Below are 16,532 nucleotides of genomic sequence, written 5' to 3'. Positions count from 1 at the left end.
AGCTCGTTCATATAACTAATGGTCCTTACTCAAGTGAGACTGTCAAGAACTTAATTACCTCTTAGATCCCTCAAATTGTTTTTCCACTTGTGTCATCAGCGTGACATTAATCTTCCAACCATCCACATCAATGCTTGTTTCAATGTTTAGGACATAAAACAATTACAAACCAAAACTACTGGACCCTTTGGGAGACACATTTAACTGTTGTTAGTATTTGATAACATTTGCTTTCTTCTACTAAAACATAAGAATAAGAATAAGAAGAATAGAATAGAATAGAATAGAATAGAATAGAATAGAATAGAATAGAATAGAATAGAATAGACCAGACCAGGTTGGAAGAGACCTTCAAGATCATCATGTCTAACCCATCAACCAATCCAGCCCACCTAATCAACTAACCCATGGCACCAAGCACCCCATCAAGTCTCCTCCTGAACACCTCCAATGATGGCGACTCCACCACCTATAATAATAATAATAATAATAATAATAATAATAATAATAATAATAATAATAATAATAATAATAATAATAATAATGCTGCCACAGTTTCAGGGCTTCTGCTTGAAGAAGCATAAAGGGAGAAAGTGTTCACTGTTAAGTTGCGCCTTGACACATGAAATGCTAAAATGCTGTGTTTCGGCATACACCTGTGTACGTGCATTTTAGGGATCAGCACTTCCATTTGGTCTTTTAGTGTTCAAGGAGGAGCTGTCTAACTGTTGGGATGGGTTTTTTAAATCTGGAGGAAATTCAGTTCAGACAAACAGGGCTGCAGTAGGCCCAGGAGAACTCTTCTGTTGGAAATCAAGTTGAAATTCAGAGGGGAGCGCGTCTCTGTGTGTCTGATGCACCTTTGTGCTCATGCATTCTTGACTGTGTGGGCAAGTGGTGTCTTAATTTACTCTCAAGATGAAACTGGGAGAAGAGCTTTTCATGGAATATTTCTAGATTTGGCCAGAGATGTGCATGGAAGCTTTTTTCTTAGACAAAATTTACCCCAACACAGAAATTTCTCAGGGGATTTGCACAGGTAAATGAGTTGTGCTGCTTCAGTTTTACCTGAATCATCTTGCTGGTCCCAGCTCCTTCCCTCCCTTATAACAAGATAAATAATCCACAGCAAAGGTTTGATGAGACAGTGCCAACATTTATTTCAGCTATGATTTTAAGATATGAACTGTGTGGTTATTTTGCAGGGTTTCAAAGACTTTTTCATGTCCATCTGTTTATACCTCATCTTTAACCCCAAATTCAGGGATAGGATAAATAAATTATTACAGATGGGGTGGCATTTGGAGCTGATCAGCTTCCTGTGTCTCACTCAAAAGTTATGCAAGAACACTCAGCAATGTAGTTGACAAACCTGTCAGCAAGGGCAGCTAAAGGATCATTATTTCAAAGGCCCTAAGGTTCCTCTTCTTCAAGACAAATCTGAGTGTGTCGCCTCATCTGGGAAATTCGTTCAGCAGCTTTTTTAAGACATGATTAAGAATATTTAACTCACTTTTCATTCATTTCATTGGACTCCCCCCAGTCCACAATTTGTGAAACAAAAGTCCACAAAATAAGGATAAATGCAAAACCAGGGAGTGTGAAACACAACTAGGGAGCTGCAGTGAAATCTTCTTTCTGGTCTCAAGTTTTAATCAGGTAATGGATGGTGCCTCCCCATACAAGGCCTAATTATATTCTCATGATCATCATTACAGGATATTGCATAAAAGATAAACAAGTTTAAAAGGGATGAAATAATTTAGCAAGCAATGGATCCAGTGACAACTTTTGCCACCTTTATCACGTAGCTTGGGACATAGTCACTGCTGATTTCAAAACCAGAGAGGTTCTAAAAGGGGAAGGGTCACGTTTCCTCAACTCTTGTTCTGTGACATCTCTTATTGGACAACTTCCAAAAGAGATACTGGGCTGACTGGATCTCTGGTTCAACCCAATAGGGATTCCTTTCTTTCATGTTCTGTTAGAAAACTATTTGTTCATGTTCAGTCATCATCAAAATCTTAGATTTTGTTAACATTTTTAAAGAGATGAAACCAGTTAGAGAGGCTAAGAGCTGTGTAATAAGGGAAAGAATACTTCTGATTGATACTGAAGAGGGCTGGAGTATGAAAGCAACCAGTCCACCCCCCTTGCTCCCTAGCAAAGGGCAGCAAAGGGCAGAGTTGCCAGGACAATGTCTGCCTTAAAGGTTCAAACACTAAAAAAGAAAGAAAGAAAGAAAACTAAAAAGCTGAACTAAGCTCAGACAGCAGAGTGACAGCTCCCTAAGCCTCAGCCTGTGGGGCCCACTGCTCTCTGGGTAATCAGTGGGAAATAGAGCAACCCAATGTCTTATGACTGCTATTCTGCTGGAGGAAGATACAGGACTTGTGTGAGCACAAACTAAATTAGAAAGTATGTTTTATGCTGTTGAACTTAAGATCACAGCCCAAGTATTTCCTGCTGCTCACCTTGGTGCCAAAGGGAGCAGAACATGTTCATAGCTGCGAGCAGGGTTACGTATCTGCTGAAGCAGCATACTGAACTCTTGGTAATTTTCCCTACCATAGGCTTCAGGCTGAACAAAAATAGCCTTTGCTTTTCTAATCCTAAAACCTACAGTGCTTGAGGCTTTTCACATTTTCTTACTGAATCCAGAAGAATGTCAAAAGATGCAAATATTGCAGAGAGAGAGGAGATGAGCCAGTAATCTGCTTTTATCCTCAACTGTTGTAATTACAACCAGTCTCTCAGGAGACAAAAATAGCACCTCTCTTGCTTTGCTCCCTGTCAGATCATATACTCTTTCCTGACTGTCTCTTGAAAATATTTTTGTAGAGGAAACTGTAGCTCTTGGAACAAACATTATCAACATCTCACCTTTTTACTAACATTCAGGGGCATTGCCTGCTCCCAGAGCGGTGTTCCTCTATCTTGAAGCGTGATCTTTAGGTAAATCTCTCATTTATACAGAGAGGTGGGGGGTATATCATATGCCTTTGCATTTCACACCTTATATGGCCTGTGGATCCAGAACACTGTCCTATGGGCAGCTACACAATTGCAGTTCTCAGCATGTCTGTCTTCTCACAGTCTCTCAACTTTCAATGCGTGTCAGGTTGCAGGCTGGGTGTCCAGTCCACGATCACCAAGAATCATTGCCAGATGAACGTGAGGAGTGCTAAATGTGGACAAGGTGCCTTGAAGGGAAAGGGACTGCCCCATCTTTCCAAAACCTCTCCCAGCAGTTCTGCTGCTCCTCAGCAGTGCAGGTCCTGGCATGTGACCCACACAGTATTGCTCCATCACCGTCCCTTAGCTTTTCCTATCCGCTTAGCTTGTCATCCACATTTCTTTCCATATTTCAGCCAGATCACCTACATTGCACTCACTCTGCCTCTTCAACTGCCTCTGAATGTATTTATTATGACAGTCAGAAGCTGGAGAGCATTTAGTAATATTTCTTATGAGTGGGTTCTGTTTACAGATCTCCCAGCCCTTCCTCTGACGTCAGCTCAGCCTCTCGCTTTATTGTCATTTTAGCAAGACTGCACTGAGGCACGAAAGGGAAAATCTAAACTTGCCTGAGACAGCAAATGCTGTATTGCAGTGTACATGAAACCCTCTGCACACTTAATATACCACTCCCCCAAATGTCAAAATTCAGTGACTCTCAGGACATGCTTCAACAGTTTATTAAGTATTTTTGGGGAAAAGCCCATGAACACCAAAACACAGCCCACCCATTTCCAAACAAGCTATGCTCTAGCAGGTTGTGGTATTTGCAGTCTTAGTCAAAAAAAATCAGAGAAAAACTGGGCTGTAAGGAGCTTCAGGTGGTCACTGAGTCCCAGCCTGTGCCCTGAGAGTGTCTTCTGTACCTTCCTCCTGACCTGCAGCACAGGGAGAAAGAAATTGTGCTGCTTCATCTGACTTTGTTGCTTGTGGTTTCCTCTGTGGAATTTCAGTTCTGGCAAAGGCTGCAAGACTCCAGAAATGGGATTAGCATTGAGTGTCCTGGAAGAAGCAAAGCCTAGCATCATTCCTGCCAGTGCAGTTTGTGTCTTAGAGGAGAAAGACTTCCTCTCCCCATGCTGCAGGAAAAGCTGGGTCTCATTTGTCCAGCTGCCCTTGCTCCTTCATGCATTTTCACATCTTCTAGAGTCCTGGTTTTGTTTCTTGATGGCTGGAGCTGGTGCCAGGCAGTGGACACTGGCTGCACCTCTGTTGTGACCCAAGCCCATGTTATTGGGCTGCTCTGACTCTTCCCCTTGAGCTGAGCACTCTTTGCTCAGTGTTTCTGCAAGGTACATTAGAAATTCTCCTGCCATCAGCATCCAGTTCACTCACATGCTGAATTAATCATATGGAATTCAGGTGATAAAACAGCACATAGGCAGGCAAAAAATTGCTGTACAGTGTATCACTGCTCCAGGATACCTTGAGACACTCCACAAAGTTATGCAATAATTTAATAACAATGCCTGTTGGCCAGGTCACAGTGGAGAGGAAAGGCAAAGAAGCGAGTTCTCCATTTTAATTCATGTCATGGTAGCAGTGTTGACTCTAGCAGGGAACTGGCATGCCTGAGGGAACCTGGGTTTTGAAAGAGGTGAAACGCTTCTAGAACTGTGAAAAATATTGTCAGGTCACATTTGGAGCTTTCTCTCAGCTCCAGCAAAGGAATGTGTTTTCACAGCTCTCTTTTTCAAACCCAGTTGGTGTCTTTTCTTTCAAAGTCATTAAAAAGACAAATGTAAAAAAAATGCTTTGGTCCCTTTTCCAGTGAAAAAATAACAAACCAAACCAAATCCATTTTGCATGTATTGCTGGACAGCTGACAGTAAAGGCATCCCTCAGGCACTGTAGCCTATTCTTCAGGCCTGCCACACTTCCTTTCACTTGGGTCTTAGAGCAGGTTGAACACCACTCACCGCATTGCTGTGGCAGGAGAGCCTCCACTAACTGCAGCTTTTCCAGCTTGCTGCAGCACTTGAAAGATGTTGGCTTCTTCCTCTGCCTCAGCTAGGCCAGTTCTGTCTGTGTGCAACATGTCCATATTATGGCCTCAAGCTGCACCAGGGGAGGTTTAGGTTGGACACTGGGAAGAATTTGTTTACTGCAAGAGTGGTCAGGCGTTGGAACAGGCTGCCCAGGCAGCTGGGGGAGTCCCCATTCGGGAGGTGTTCAAGAAACATGTGGGCATGGTATAGTGGCCATGGTAGTTTTGGGGTGGTGGTTGGACTTGGTGATCTTAGAGGTCTTTTCCAACCTTCATGATTCTGTGAGTCTGGTCTGTGAGTCTATTATTATTAAGTATAAATCCCAAATATCTGCAAAAATAAAGGCATTGGGGGCCAACTTGATTCAGGCAGTGAAAAATATTTCTTCCTATTGGTAGTTTGTCAGTCAAAGAAAATCCTGATGGCCTTATTTCTTCACTTAGCAAGCAATTTAAATACAAATCAAATGCCAGAGATTTTCCAGGTTCTTCAGCCTCATAACTTCCTGGAGCTGAGTTATATGATAGCGTGGTTTCTTAGGGGGGCATAATATTATAGTAGCAGTTTTAAAGACCATAGTGTCAGTGTTTTCTGTTCCACAAGTGTGTGCCTTCCCTGTTTAGCTAAGAGAGTCATTGACATCAAGGTATGGAGTGCAGTGTTTAAGTTGGTCACAGATTAAATACAAACCAGTGAAAACTTGCTAGCACAGGGAGAATACCAAAGTTTCCAGCTGAGACTCATTTGCTTTTCTTCTAAGCTGTTCCAGCAGAACTTTCTGCTGAGTTTAACTTCATGTATGCTATTTTCATGTATCCATATGCCCTGAATTAAATGGTAGGCAGTGTACATGGAGGTACAGATAATGTCACAGGTACTTGGCTTTTCTTCCCCAAAAAAGAGTGTTTGAAAAGAAAAATGTACAGTATTGGCAGCAGCTGTTGTTGAAGAACTGGAAACAGAACAGTTTTCATCTGGTAAGATTCCACACAAAGCTCCAGAAGAGTGGATTTAAGCCTTAGCACACATCTTTATTTCTGGCTCCCTCAGATTCAAGTAGCTGAGTTATGACTGACTTAGTGACTCAGAGGTCATCCTTGGGAGGTTATAGGGACACAGGAACTGCCAATCTGGGTCAAAGCCAAAGTCCATCTAATTTGATACCCTGTTTGTGAGTCTGGTAGTGTGAGATGCATTAACTGGGAGATGTAGGAACTTCACCTGCACAAACATCACATGACTTTCTTCGAGGCTGACTTTGTATCTGTCTGCCCATCTCATTATAATTTTAGCTCCAAGGCTAAATTGATGTTTCAAATTAAAACCATCATTCACTATCTCCTGAGACAGACCTTTGCTTACTCAAGCCTGCTACACCAAGAGGACACAGTCTCAGGCTGCACCAGGGGAAGTTTAGGCTGGAGGTGAGGAGAAAGTTCTTCACTGAGAGAGTAATTGGCCATTGGAATGTGCTGCCCAGGGAGGTGGTGGAGTCACCATCCCTGGAGGTGTTCAAGAGGAGATTGGATGTGGCACTTGGTGCCATGGTCTAGTCATGAGGTCTGTGGTGACAGGTTGGACTCGATGATCTTTGAGGTCTCTTCCAACCTTGGTGATACTGTGATACTGTGATACCAGCTACCTGTGAGAGCAGACACTCTTCCTCTAATTCAGAAGAGCAGTCCAAAAAGTACTCTCCAATTATCTTTCAGTGAATAGTTTGAAGACCTGTAGTCCTTGTAAATCTTTTTCTGCTACTGCTTCACATAGTTGTATTTGTAAATCTGGAGAAGCACCATCAGCCAGCTGGAAATCAGAGTTAAGGAAAAGATATGAGGAAATATCTGGTCAATGCTGAGGAGTGAGGATCGAGCAGATAAAGGTCCTACAGTGCACACTGTAGAAAAATCTGTGGGTCTAGAGCAGTGATCAGACAATCCCAGAACTCTGCTAAGTGCCAAGCAGCATTCCTGTTGAACTCTGAGGCTCTCATTATCATTGCTGCACAAATGATGCCAGGACATCAATTTCTTAGTTGCACAGCAGTTTGTTAGTGGGATCAGTATCTGATGGTTCACACCAGCTTTAACAGGGAAAGTTACTTTCTGAGGGGAAAAAAATTGAGAGTAGTGCAAGATTTGGGACTTGGTACAACATTGCCAAAGACTGAATGCACTTCCTAGCTCCAAAGGTGATGAAGACCTCCACATTGCCCAGATGATTGTAGTGAGCCTAATTATGTCACAGCCCACACTAGACCTCAGCACAACTCTGTGATGCTGAATCTGTGAGCATCTCACTTCAGAAACACAGACATTAGGGCTGGGAGAGACTTACTGTCTGGCTCTCTTCTCTCCATTGCCTCCTGCTCCCCCAGCACTGCAGTGCTATTCCCCACAGTGCTTAAGATTAGCAGAGTTGTTTTAAATGTGAGAAATGATCTAGGCTCTTCCACTTCCCTTGGGGCAGATTATTCTACATCCAAATTGATTTCACTGTCAAGGAGCTTTGCCCCTTCTTATTTTCACACTATTAATTCCAGTGTTGCTGCTTGAACAAATCTTTCCCATCCTCTTTGTGTACAACCTTCAGGTGCTTGTAAATGACCTTACCTGTCACATAGAGAAGGTTTTTACGTTGGCTTTTCAATCCTGCTGACAATGATGCAATGTAAATTAGTACAGCTGAGTACTGCCCTCACACCTCCTACCAAGCTGAATACGTGTTTGCAGGACTGGAAATCCTCCTTTTACATGCTCTCTTGCAAGTCTGCTAGCCTTTCTATTCCCCTGGTGGGTTCTGTAGGCTTGAATTGTTGCTCTGTTAGCAATTAAAATTGAGTTTGCTGGCTGACAAGTGACATCAGGCTGGTCTTAAAAAAAAGAAGTAAGATTTCATAGTTATGAATACTGAACAGCACTGTCCTTGTCTGTGGAAGCTAGACAGAACAGAGGTTTTAACCAGGCTTCTGTTTTTCCTTCTGGATTTCCAAGACCCAAATCTCCCTGCAGCCTTATGGGAAATACAAGCAAGCAGAGTTATCTTCATCTGAGCTTCTCACCCAAAGTTTGTTCCCTCTTACCAAAACAGATCCTGGTGCCAAAATGCAACAGCAAATAAACATGGCCCAGGCTCTTTTACTTTGTTTTCCAGATAGTTGCATTATCTAGGAAAATTTAAGACTGAACTTCTCACCTTCATCTCATAAAAAGGCATCGAGAAGTTGGCAAGTGTCACTTGCCAGCATGCAACTGTGTGATCAGACTGTGAATGGAAGATGTATCTCTTAAGGACTATACTTGTGATCACTAAAGAAGCAGGCTTACAGTTGCCACTGACAGCTTCGTAGTTTGTCTTCTGCGTGTCTGCACAGATGTCACTGACAGCTTCCTTCACATGAGAACTCAGCCCATCACCAAGTTTGTCATTACACCAGGGAAAGCAAGAGTGACTCACTATCATTGCCTTTCTTCTAGGCTTGGTCAAGACACTTAATCCCAGTGTACTTGATTGTCTTGGTAAATTAAACCACCATGGCCTCAGTGACAGTGTCCACTGGGTCATAGTGTTGAGCTAAGTCCCAGAAAGTGCCAGTGAGGAGGTGCCAGTACTGCAGATGGAACAAAAGTGAGGCAGAAGATCCCAAAGCACGGTCTGACTTGTGTTGTGTGCTCGCTGCAAAGCCACGGCTCCCATGAAGCACACACACTAACAGGACTCTTCAAAGGCTGGCTTGCAGATTTCATATGCACTGTGCATTTTGAATTGCTACATGAAACAGCACACTATTATAGAGGCAGAAAGGTGATCATGTTTGAAGGAAGAAATGACACTGAGTATCTGGAGCGAGTGCAGAGAGGGGCAGCAAAGCTGGGGAAGGGCCTGGAGCTTATGGAGAACAAATCTCATGGAGAGTACTGAAGGAGCTGGGGCTGTTCAGTTTGGACAAGAGGAGGCTGAGGGGAGACCTCATTGCTCTCTACAACTACCTGAAATGATGTTGTAGAGAGGCTGGTGCTGGTCTCTTCTCACAGGTGATTAGTGACAGAACAAGAGGGAATGGCCTCAAGCTGTGGCTGGGTAGGATTGGACTGGACATTAGGAACAAAAATGTCCCAGCAAGAGTGGTCAGGGGTTGGAATGTGCTGCCCAGGGAGGTGGTGGAGCTACCAGGCCTGGGTGTGTTCAGAGGTCATTTGGATGTGGTGCTTGGGGCTCTGGTTTAGGGGTGAAGCTTGTAGAGCAGGGTTTTTGGTGGGACTTGGTGATCCTGGGGGGGTCTTTTCCAACCTGAGTGTTTCTGTGATTCTGGTCTGTTACAGTCCAATTAATTATAGATAAAAGGATTGTTGGGATGTAATGTTGCTGATAAATTTCCTAGGATTTTGTAGAATGCTGTATAAGTGAGGGCTTTGCATTTAAGTTAGGCCAAAGGTAGGTATTAAACAAGAAAAAACAAAAAGAAACCATAGCAGATGAGAAGCAGCAAACTGAATGAAGCCATATACACTGCCAGACCAATCTCACAACAGGACTGATGCAGATAATAACACAACAGAAAACCCAGGCTAAAGCTTAGCCCAAACCTGCCTAAAAATAGTTGGTAAATTAAATTCATCTACAACTTCTGTAAAAGGATTTCACAGCCAGTGGTCTGGAACAGCTTTTTTCTCAGGTGATTCTTAAACACCACTTCCCAGCCCATGACTGAGGACTAGCATTGGCTGAATGAACCAGCCAAGTGAATTATTCCCAATGTACTAGCCAGTTGAATGGGGTTTAGAAGATATAGCTGCTTTCAGAACATCACAAGAAATCTCTCTCCAACATACTGGCTTCTTCTGAGAAGGGTAACGGAGACAACCTCTCTCAAGAGCACATCTGCCCTGAGTAGTGTGAGCTGGGCCAGGTACATCCTGGGGACAAAAGAAAAGATTGGGAAGAAGTTCAAAGCAAACAATGATACAGTTGCCTATGGCAAATTACCCATGCCACTGTTCTTTGTGATGTTTACCACTATAAAGCCAATTGTGGAATCATGTGGTGTATTCAGTGCTGCATGAACATCTCCTCTAAAATCACTCCCTTGTGTTAGCTGATGAGTAATGTGCGCACAGCTGCTGCACCTGGGGACAAGCATTTAGCGCTCAAAAGTCATGTTGACACAAAAGAAGTGTCGAAAGGAGTTTGTGAACAAGAAACACACAGTGTCTTAATGTCTGTCACAACCAGAGAAGGTTGGTATGTCTGAGCCAGACTTAGATAACTGGAGACACCTGGAAAGGATTGGGCAAGCAAATATTCCCACACCTCAACTGCTATTTTTCCTGCTTTCTCCGCAATACTACACTCTGAGTCTGAATGCTGTCAGACCAGAATTCCAGCCAGGCCACCGGAGAAAGCCTTTCCTCCCCTGCCTCCACATCCCCACCTTCTGGGGGTTTTCCTGAGAAGAGTCCTCCTTTTTTCCATCCCTGTTCAAACGTTGTGAAGAATGACCTCGCTGCTTGGTTGTCAGGCAGGACGTGAACATTTCGTTTGCTTTCTAGTCTTAGGCACTCGTCTGTATGAAGTACTTACTACTGCCAGTTCCTAGCTGGGTGGTAGCCTGTGTGAAATGGTGGCAGTGAGATATATAATTAATGTCTTGCAGAGGTTTTTCACTGCCACTGAAAATTGCCAAGTTATTTGCCATTGCAGGATCTTACAAATATTCATGGCCAAGAAGTGGTGACTGACACAGGAATACATTTCCAGGGACTTTTTCACTGGCTTTCAGAAACTCTGCCTGCATAAATATTGCCTCAGCCCGACAGCACAATTTCCAGTTTCAATTCCAGTTGCTTCAAACATTTGCATGGAGCTGAGAGATGCAGGCAAATACCTCTCTCATTTATCCTGCAGCTATTTCACAGCTCTCCAGTGGCACAGGGAGCCCCTGTGAAAACTGCCTCCAGAATATTTGACAGGTCTCCAAGTTGCTATTTCGTGGAAATAAAACCTGTCAAAAGCACACACCTAAAGTTCACTGCTTAATCTCACCACTGTTGCTCACATGCATGATCCTTTCTTCAAACAGAAAACACACATTCAGTGGTAGTCTCTGCTCCTCCAGCAACAGAACAAAATCTGCAGCTAGCACAGTGTGTCCAATAAAAACATGGGTTTATTCTGCATGAGTCTTCCTCTTTGCCAGCACCCTTATCTCTACACAGTAGAGATATATATCATGGCATACATAAGAGCCCTTTTGCTGAGCGTCTGAGGATTTCATATCCTTAAGGTGGAGACCATCAGCCTGAGTTTAATGACATTTATATTGGCTACAAAAGCAATGCAAATGCCCATTGGCCTTGTTTCTGGTGAAACAGCGGACACCATGCAAGAAAACAAACTCTTAGTGAGTCTGTTTGGTTAATATCAAGGACTAATCATTTCCACAAGCTTTTTCAGACCCATTTTCACATTTCATAATATTTTACAGTCTCATTGTTATTTTCATTCTAAAAGCCCTGACTACACTAAGGTCATTAACAGGAATGTATACACTGAGTAACCTATAGACCTGTTAATGCATCCATAGCCATTTTGCTCATGGATAGCAGTATGGTCAAAAGCCAGCTTCATCTTAGGAACAAAGGCTTTTTCCTGCTGTAAATGCAGTTGACACAGTTGGGCACAAGAGTCACCTGTTGTGAACTGCCAGATTTTGATTGTCTGAATCGGAGTGGAGCCCCAGCTTAGTTAAAGGGCAACCCAGCATCTGAAACTGACAAGAGAAAAAGTTGATATAACGACATAGTGTCTCTGTCTAATTTGGAATACACTGTTAGATCATGCATCAGCTTGAAAGAAAATAGACATTTTTCTGGTGGAAATGGAAATTCTCCTGTTTTTGCTCTAGACTGGTGGGGGGGAAATGAAAAGAATGCTTGGAAGTGTTATTGATTGGATAGTCTTTGTGAAACAACACATTTATTTATCAGTTTGGTGGTTTCCTCTTTAATTCCAAAGCATTTGGTTCTAGGTTGTCATTTTAAACCCTTTTGGTTTTTGAGGTGCTATTGTGTATATTTCACCCCCATTGCCCTTTTAAAGTGTAAGCCCTGTGCTATTGCTATGTCAGATGCAGAGGAATCGTGACAAACAGCACTTTCACAGTGGGAAATGTTAACATGGGACCTTCTTTTCTTTGGAAAAATAACAGAAATGATCACAGAAAACACAGTTTAGTTTAATGATACCCTTTAGGTCATTAAAATTATGTGATGTGCATGTCAATCATCTTCTCATCCACAGATGACTTCAGTCCTTGACATGCATAGTATTTTTCTTTAGTTCCCCTCTGGCTTTCTTTCATATTTGCTTTGGAACTGCATGGTGTCTGGATTAGTTTGCATGACTTCCACGTTAATTTCACATTGAATGTTTGCATACTCTGAGAGGTTTCCATGGATCATTTATTCTACATGTGCAGTTTTCTTTTCCTTTGTTTTCAGTTACTGGATTTTAAATATGCTTGATGTGTAAAAGTGGCATGAAACTCTCGTGACACAATTAGGCAACTGTTTTACTCGAGATTTTCAGGACCTAACTTCACATCCTTCAGAAACACATATTCCAAACCGCACTTTATGCTGTGCTTCCAAAATGTAAGACTATAAGTTATGTTCTGAAACTCCAAATACGTTTCATTTCAGAATTGGAGCCAAATGCTTGTTATATGTCATTTGAACAATGACAAACACATGACACTGGTTCTTCAAATGAGCTAAGAAAGAAGGTCTCTGCTCTATTGGAGGTGATGGCTGGCAAAGTCATGTGTCTGGGCATTGCATGTGATCAGTATAGAGAATGGTGTAGGACACTGACAGACAACACAGATCACTTCAGATAAGCACTATCTGCAGCTCAGTGTAAGTGCCCTCTGCAATGCCAGCTTCTCTCAATTAACTGACCCTAATTCCTCATTTAGTATCTGAAATATAGGTTCCAAGTAAGCATATCCTGCTTTTACACAAGACAGTGCTATGAGCCCTTGTGACTGAATATAAAGTCAAAGGTTTTATCATGTTAAAATATATATATATTTCTTCCAAATTAATCCCCCATTCAAAGACTTAAAACAATCTATGTTGCTCAACATGCAATGAAATACTGGCTATCAGCAGAATTCCATCTCGAAACCACGTAAAACTAAAAGCATATAGAGAGGAACCTAATGAGTAAATATAGATGCATAAAATGACACCAACTTGTTGTTGTTTTAAATCACACCCCCCAAAAAAGCACTGGAACACACTTAAGAATTTGTTGATTAAGAGGCCACACGGAAGAGTAGCAGTTACCAGAAATTTAGTATTTGATGTTAGGTGGCACAGGGCTGAATCCACATACCAACTACAAGCAAATCAAAGGCTTCCACTTTCCTCTTTATGGCCCTATTCTTTTTCAGCCAGTTAATTAATTCTGTTTACAGTCTGCTGTGATTAAAGATGATTGATTTGATCTCAAAGCATGCTGAGCCATCTGTATCCCTTCATCTGAACGTGCCAAACACAATAGTTTCCAAGCAAGGAGCTGAAGGCTGTGATCTTAAGCCTCTGTAATCAAATCGATTCAGTCTCCAGGGGCTTTGCCTTCGACCTTCCACCACAATCACCTCTGATTCTTTGCAGCCACTTGGTTTGGACTGATTTGAGTCACTACAGTTCTCTCCACTTTTACAAACTAGTTGTTTTGTCAGCATGAGTGTGACAACAATTAGACGTCCCTGTTTTTGCCCCATGCCTTTTCTCCTTCACAGTCATTCAATGACAAGCGTAAAAAGAACTTCATCTTTTCACGAAAATTCCCATTCTACAAGAGCAAGGAGCAGAGTGAGCAGGAAACAAGTGATCCAGAACGTAAGTAACCTCTTGGAGACGATGTCACATGCAGCAGCACCAAAGATGGGAGACACGCATGATGCCAGTATCACACACATCTAGGCAAATATCTGTCGTAGGCAGGCAGGAGAGGTATTACTACTGTGACCAATGTGTGACTGCAGTTTGGATCCAGCTGGTCTCTCCATCCCTGGAAACATCATTTTCAGAAGAGTAAAACAGTGACCTTAGCTTTTGGAAGAGCAAATGTGGCTCCTCAAAGGTGTTGCTGCCCCTGTCGTAAATCCAAACTGGTCTCTAATTACATGCTCCCAGATCAGAGCTGGCTGGTGCTAATGCAAGTGTGATTTCTCTCACAACACTAAAGTAAATTATTACACTTTTTAAAGTCTGCTCTAATCCTTTTCCATTCTCCAAGATGATTGCCATGGGCAGCTTCCCTGGAATAATTAAACGACACAACAGCATTAACTGCTTAAAGAATTAAATCAGATCTTGGAATGTGTACCTCCTCAGGCATCTACTGCTGACTGAAACTATGCAGAGAGCCAGCATTAATGAAACAGATGCTTGTTCCAAGCCTCAATAAAAACTCTTTGGGTGTTTACTAATTCTCATCTAAATTTATCTGGCAATGATAATTTCTGGAGCTTTATTTATGTGACAGTTCCTCCTTCCTCCTGCCTCCAAAAGCCATCTCTCACGGTCACTGTGCCTTTCATTGGCTGCCTTCCCGCAGAATTGGGGTCTAAAGTTCTTTCCAGAAAGAAAAAGCAGGGATCCAGATTGCTGAATCAACATGGTCAGTCATGGTAGTATCCATTTCAACTCCACTGACTTCTTCCTTCCTCTTCTGCGGCTGTTCTTCCTTTCTCATTGCTCTCTCTGGGGACTTCCGTGCAGGACATCCCCGGATTAGGTGACGACGGTTATGGAACAAAGACTCTGAGTAAGTTCCCAGGAATGGTCACTGTAAATCTTTTTTTTTTTCTTCTTCTTCTTTTTTTGTTTTGTTTTGTTTTGGCTTCTGTTCCTTCTATGAGGACCTTCCACTCCTAGCATGCACAAGATAGAGTCTTATTTGTTACCCAGCTGTGAATGCCTTAAAAATGTTTCAATTGTTTTGTTCTGCATGATGATATTGAATAACATAGAGTGTATGGAGCAGGCACCTCCACTTCCTTCGCAATAACACCTCTTGTTTCTGACAGTATGTTAATGTTCCCATCGTGGCACTTCTGTAGACTAGCATACCTACAACTCGTTTGGCTACCTAGACTGTTCTCTCCAGCAACAATCCCTCCTTCTCCATTTGAAGGGAAAGTTAAATCCTGTCACTTGAGCACATCCTCAGGAGGTCAATAGAAAATTATTCTGTGCTGTTGCTTCTGCATTTTCAGCTTTTTGCATGGGAGTGTTTGCTACTTTGCTGGATTTTAGATTAGCATTTGTTATTAATGGAAGGCAGCCTTTGCAGGCTAGAGAAGACCATGCTGTCTCCAAAGCTAGTTTTGGAACCATTTCACTGTTAGCAGCCTATTTCCTGTCAAGCAACCCTAATTGATTTCTTTTTCGGGTGCAGCAATCCTGCTCAGGACTTGGCATTGCAGAATGTATAGCATGTCAGATAATCGTTCAGAAACTACTTTGCTTCCTCCAAAGTTAGACCAACAAAACTTGTATTGAGTGACATATTTGCAGCTGATTTCTATACAAACAGCTACATTGTATTCTGTATTCACGTCTAAGTAATGTAAAGAAAATGCCACTTGCATGTGTTTGGCTGCTTCTCCCTCAGTTCTCACCTTTGCTTTTCTTTAAGCACCACGTAACTGGAGCACCGTGTGTGTGAATGTTCACACTGCATCATCTGCTGTTTTGTATGTGCTTCTTCATTGCAGGAATGCACACCCATGCACACAGCTCTACAGATTATTCCACTTCTGACTGATTTGTTGAAGGGACTTTTTAATGCTTTGACTTTAAGCCATACATTAGCTCGCTGTTTAAAGATGAAAGCTTTATCTCTTGCATGAGGAACTACAAGCCTAGCTTTGTCAGTGATAGACAGCAAATGTCACTGCCACGGGAATTTTTACCACTCTGCTACTTGAAGTGTCATAGCAGCTCATTAGCAGCAAGTGCAGGTTCTTCTGTGCCTTAAGAGAAGCAGAATGTTTCTCATCTGATAACCCTCCTGAATATCTGTGTCCTTACAAAGGCCAAACTCCATGACATCCAATCACTTGAAGGGAGATAACTGAATTCAACAAATTGCTAAGGGAAAAGTAGCACAGAGCTATTACACAGGCTCTACTTCATTAATATTGCACCTAATTGTCAATTACAGACACACCTTTAGGCATTCCCACCCATCCAGATGTCACTGATGCTCGATTCAATTGTGCTTTTTAATGACAGCTCCCACGACAAGGGATATTTGTCCTTGTTTAATAAAGTTCTTCAGGTCCTGTATTGCATATTAGTTTGGCTGTAAACAATCTTCTGACTACTGATTGGGAGCAGACACTTCACATGATGCAGAGTGTACCTTTCTTTAAATAATAATGGTCATAGAAGCAAGACACCAAACTTGCCAAACTACATAACCCCTCATGATAGTTGTTATGTCCCTATT

At 42.3% G+C, this 16,532-nt stretch overlaps 1 protein-coding gene across 30 annotated transcripts in view; it reads left to right on the top strand.

Moving 5' to 3' along the window:
• DLG2 (discs large MAGUK scaffold protein 2) overlaps nt 1-16,532 on the top strand; it is a 1,097,405-nt gene that overhangs the window by 1,057,980 nt on the left and 22,893 nt on the right. For 23 of the 30 annotated variants that reach the window (XM_068146154.1, XM_068146144.1, XM_068146213.1 and 20 more), the window contains one exon: nt 13,813-13,912. In XM_068146154.1, the coding sequence (XP_068002255.1) occupies nt 13,813-13,912 (100 nt within the window). Of the gene's footprint in view, nt 1-13,812; nt 13,913-14,797; nt 14,844-16,532 lie in introns of all 30 variants that reach the window. The other 7 variants (XM_068146173.1, XM_068146282.1, XM_068146205.1 and 4 more) reach the window with 1 other exon arrangement.

This window comes from Melanerpes formicivorus, unplaced genomic scaffold (genome assembly GCF_026170545.1).
Source record: "Melanerpes formicivorus ecotype bairdi unplaced genomic scaffold, bMelFor1.0.p_v2 SCAF_1, whole genome shotgun sequence".
Classification (NCBI taxonomy): Eukaryota; Metazoa; Chordata; class Aves; order Piciformes; family Picidae; genus Melanerpes; species Melanerpes formicivorus.
The sequence above is the reverse complement of the archived record's forward strand: the minus strand, read 5'-3'. Positions and strand labels throughout refer to the sequence as shown.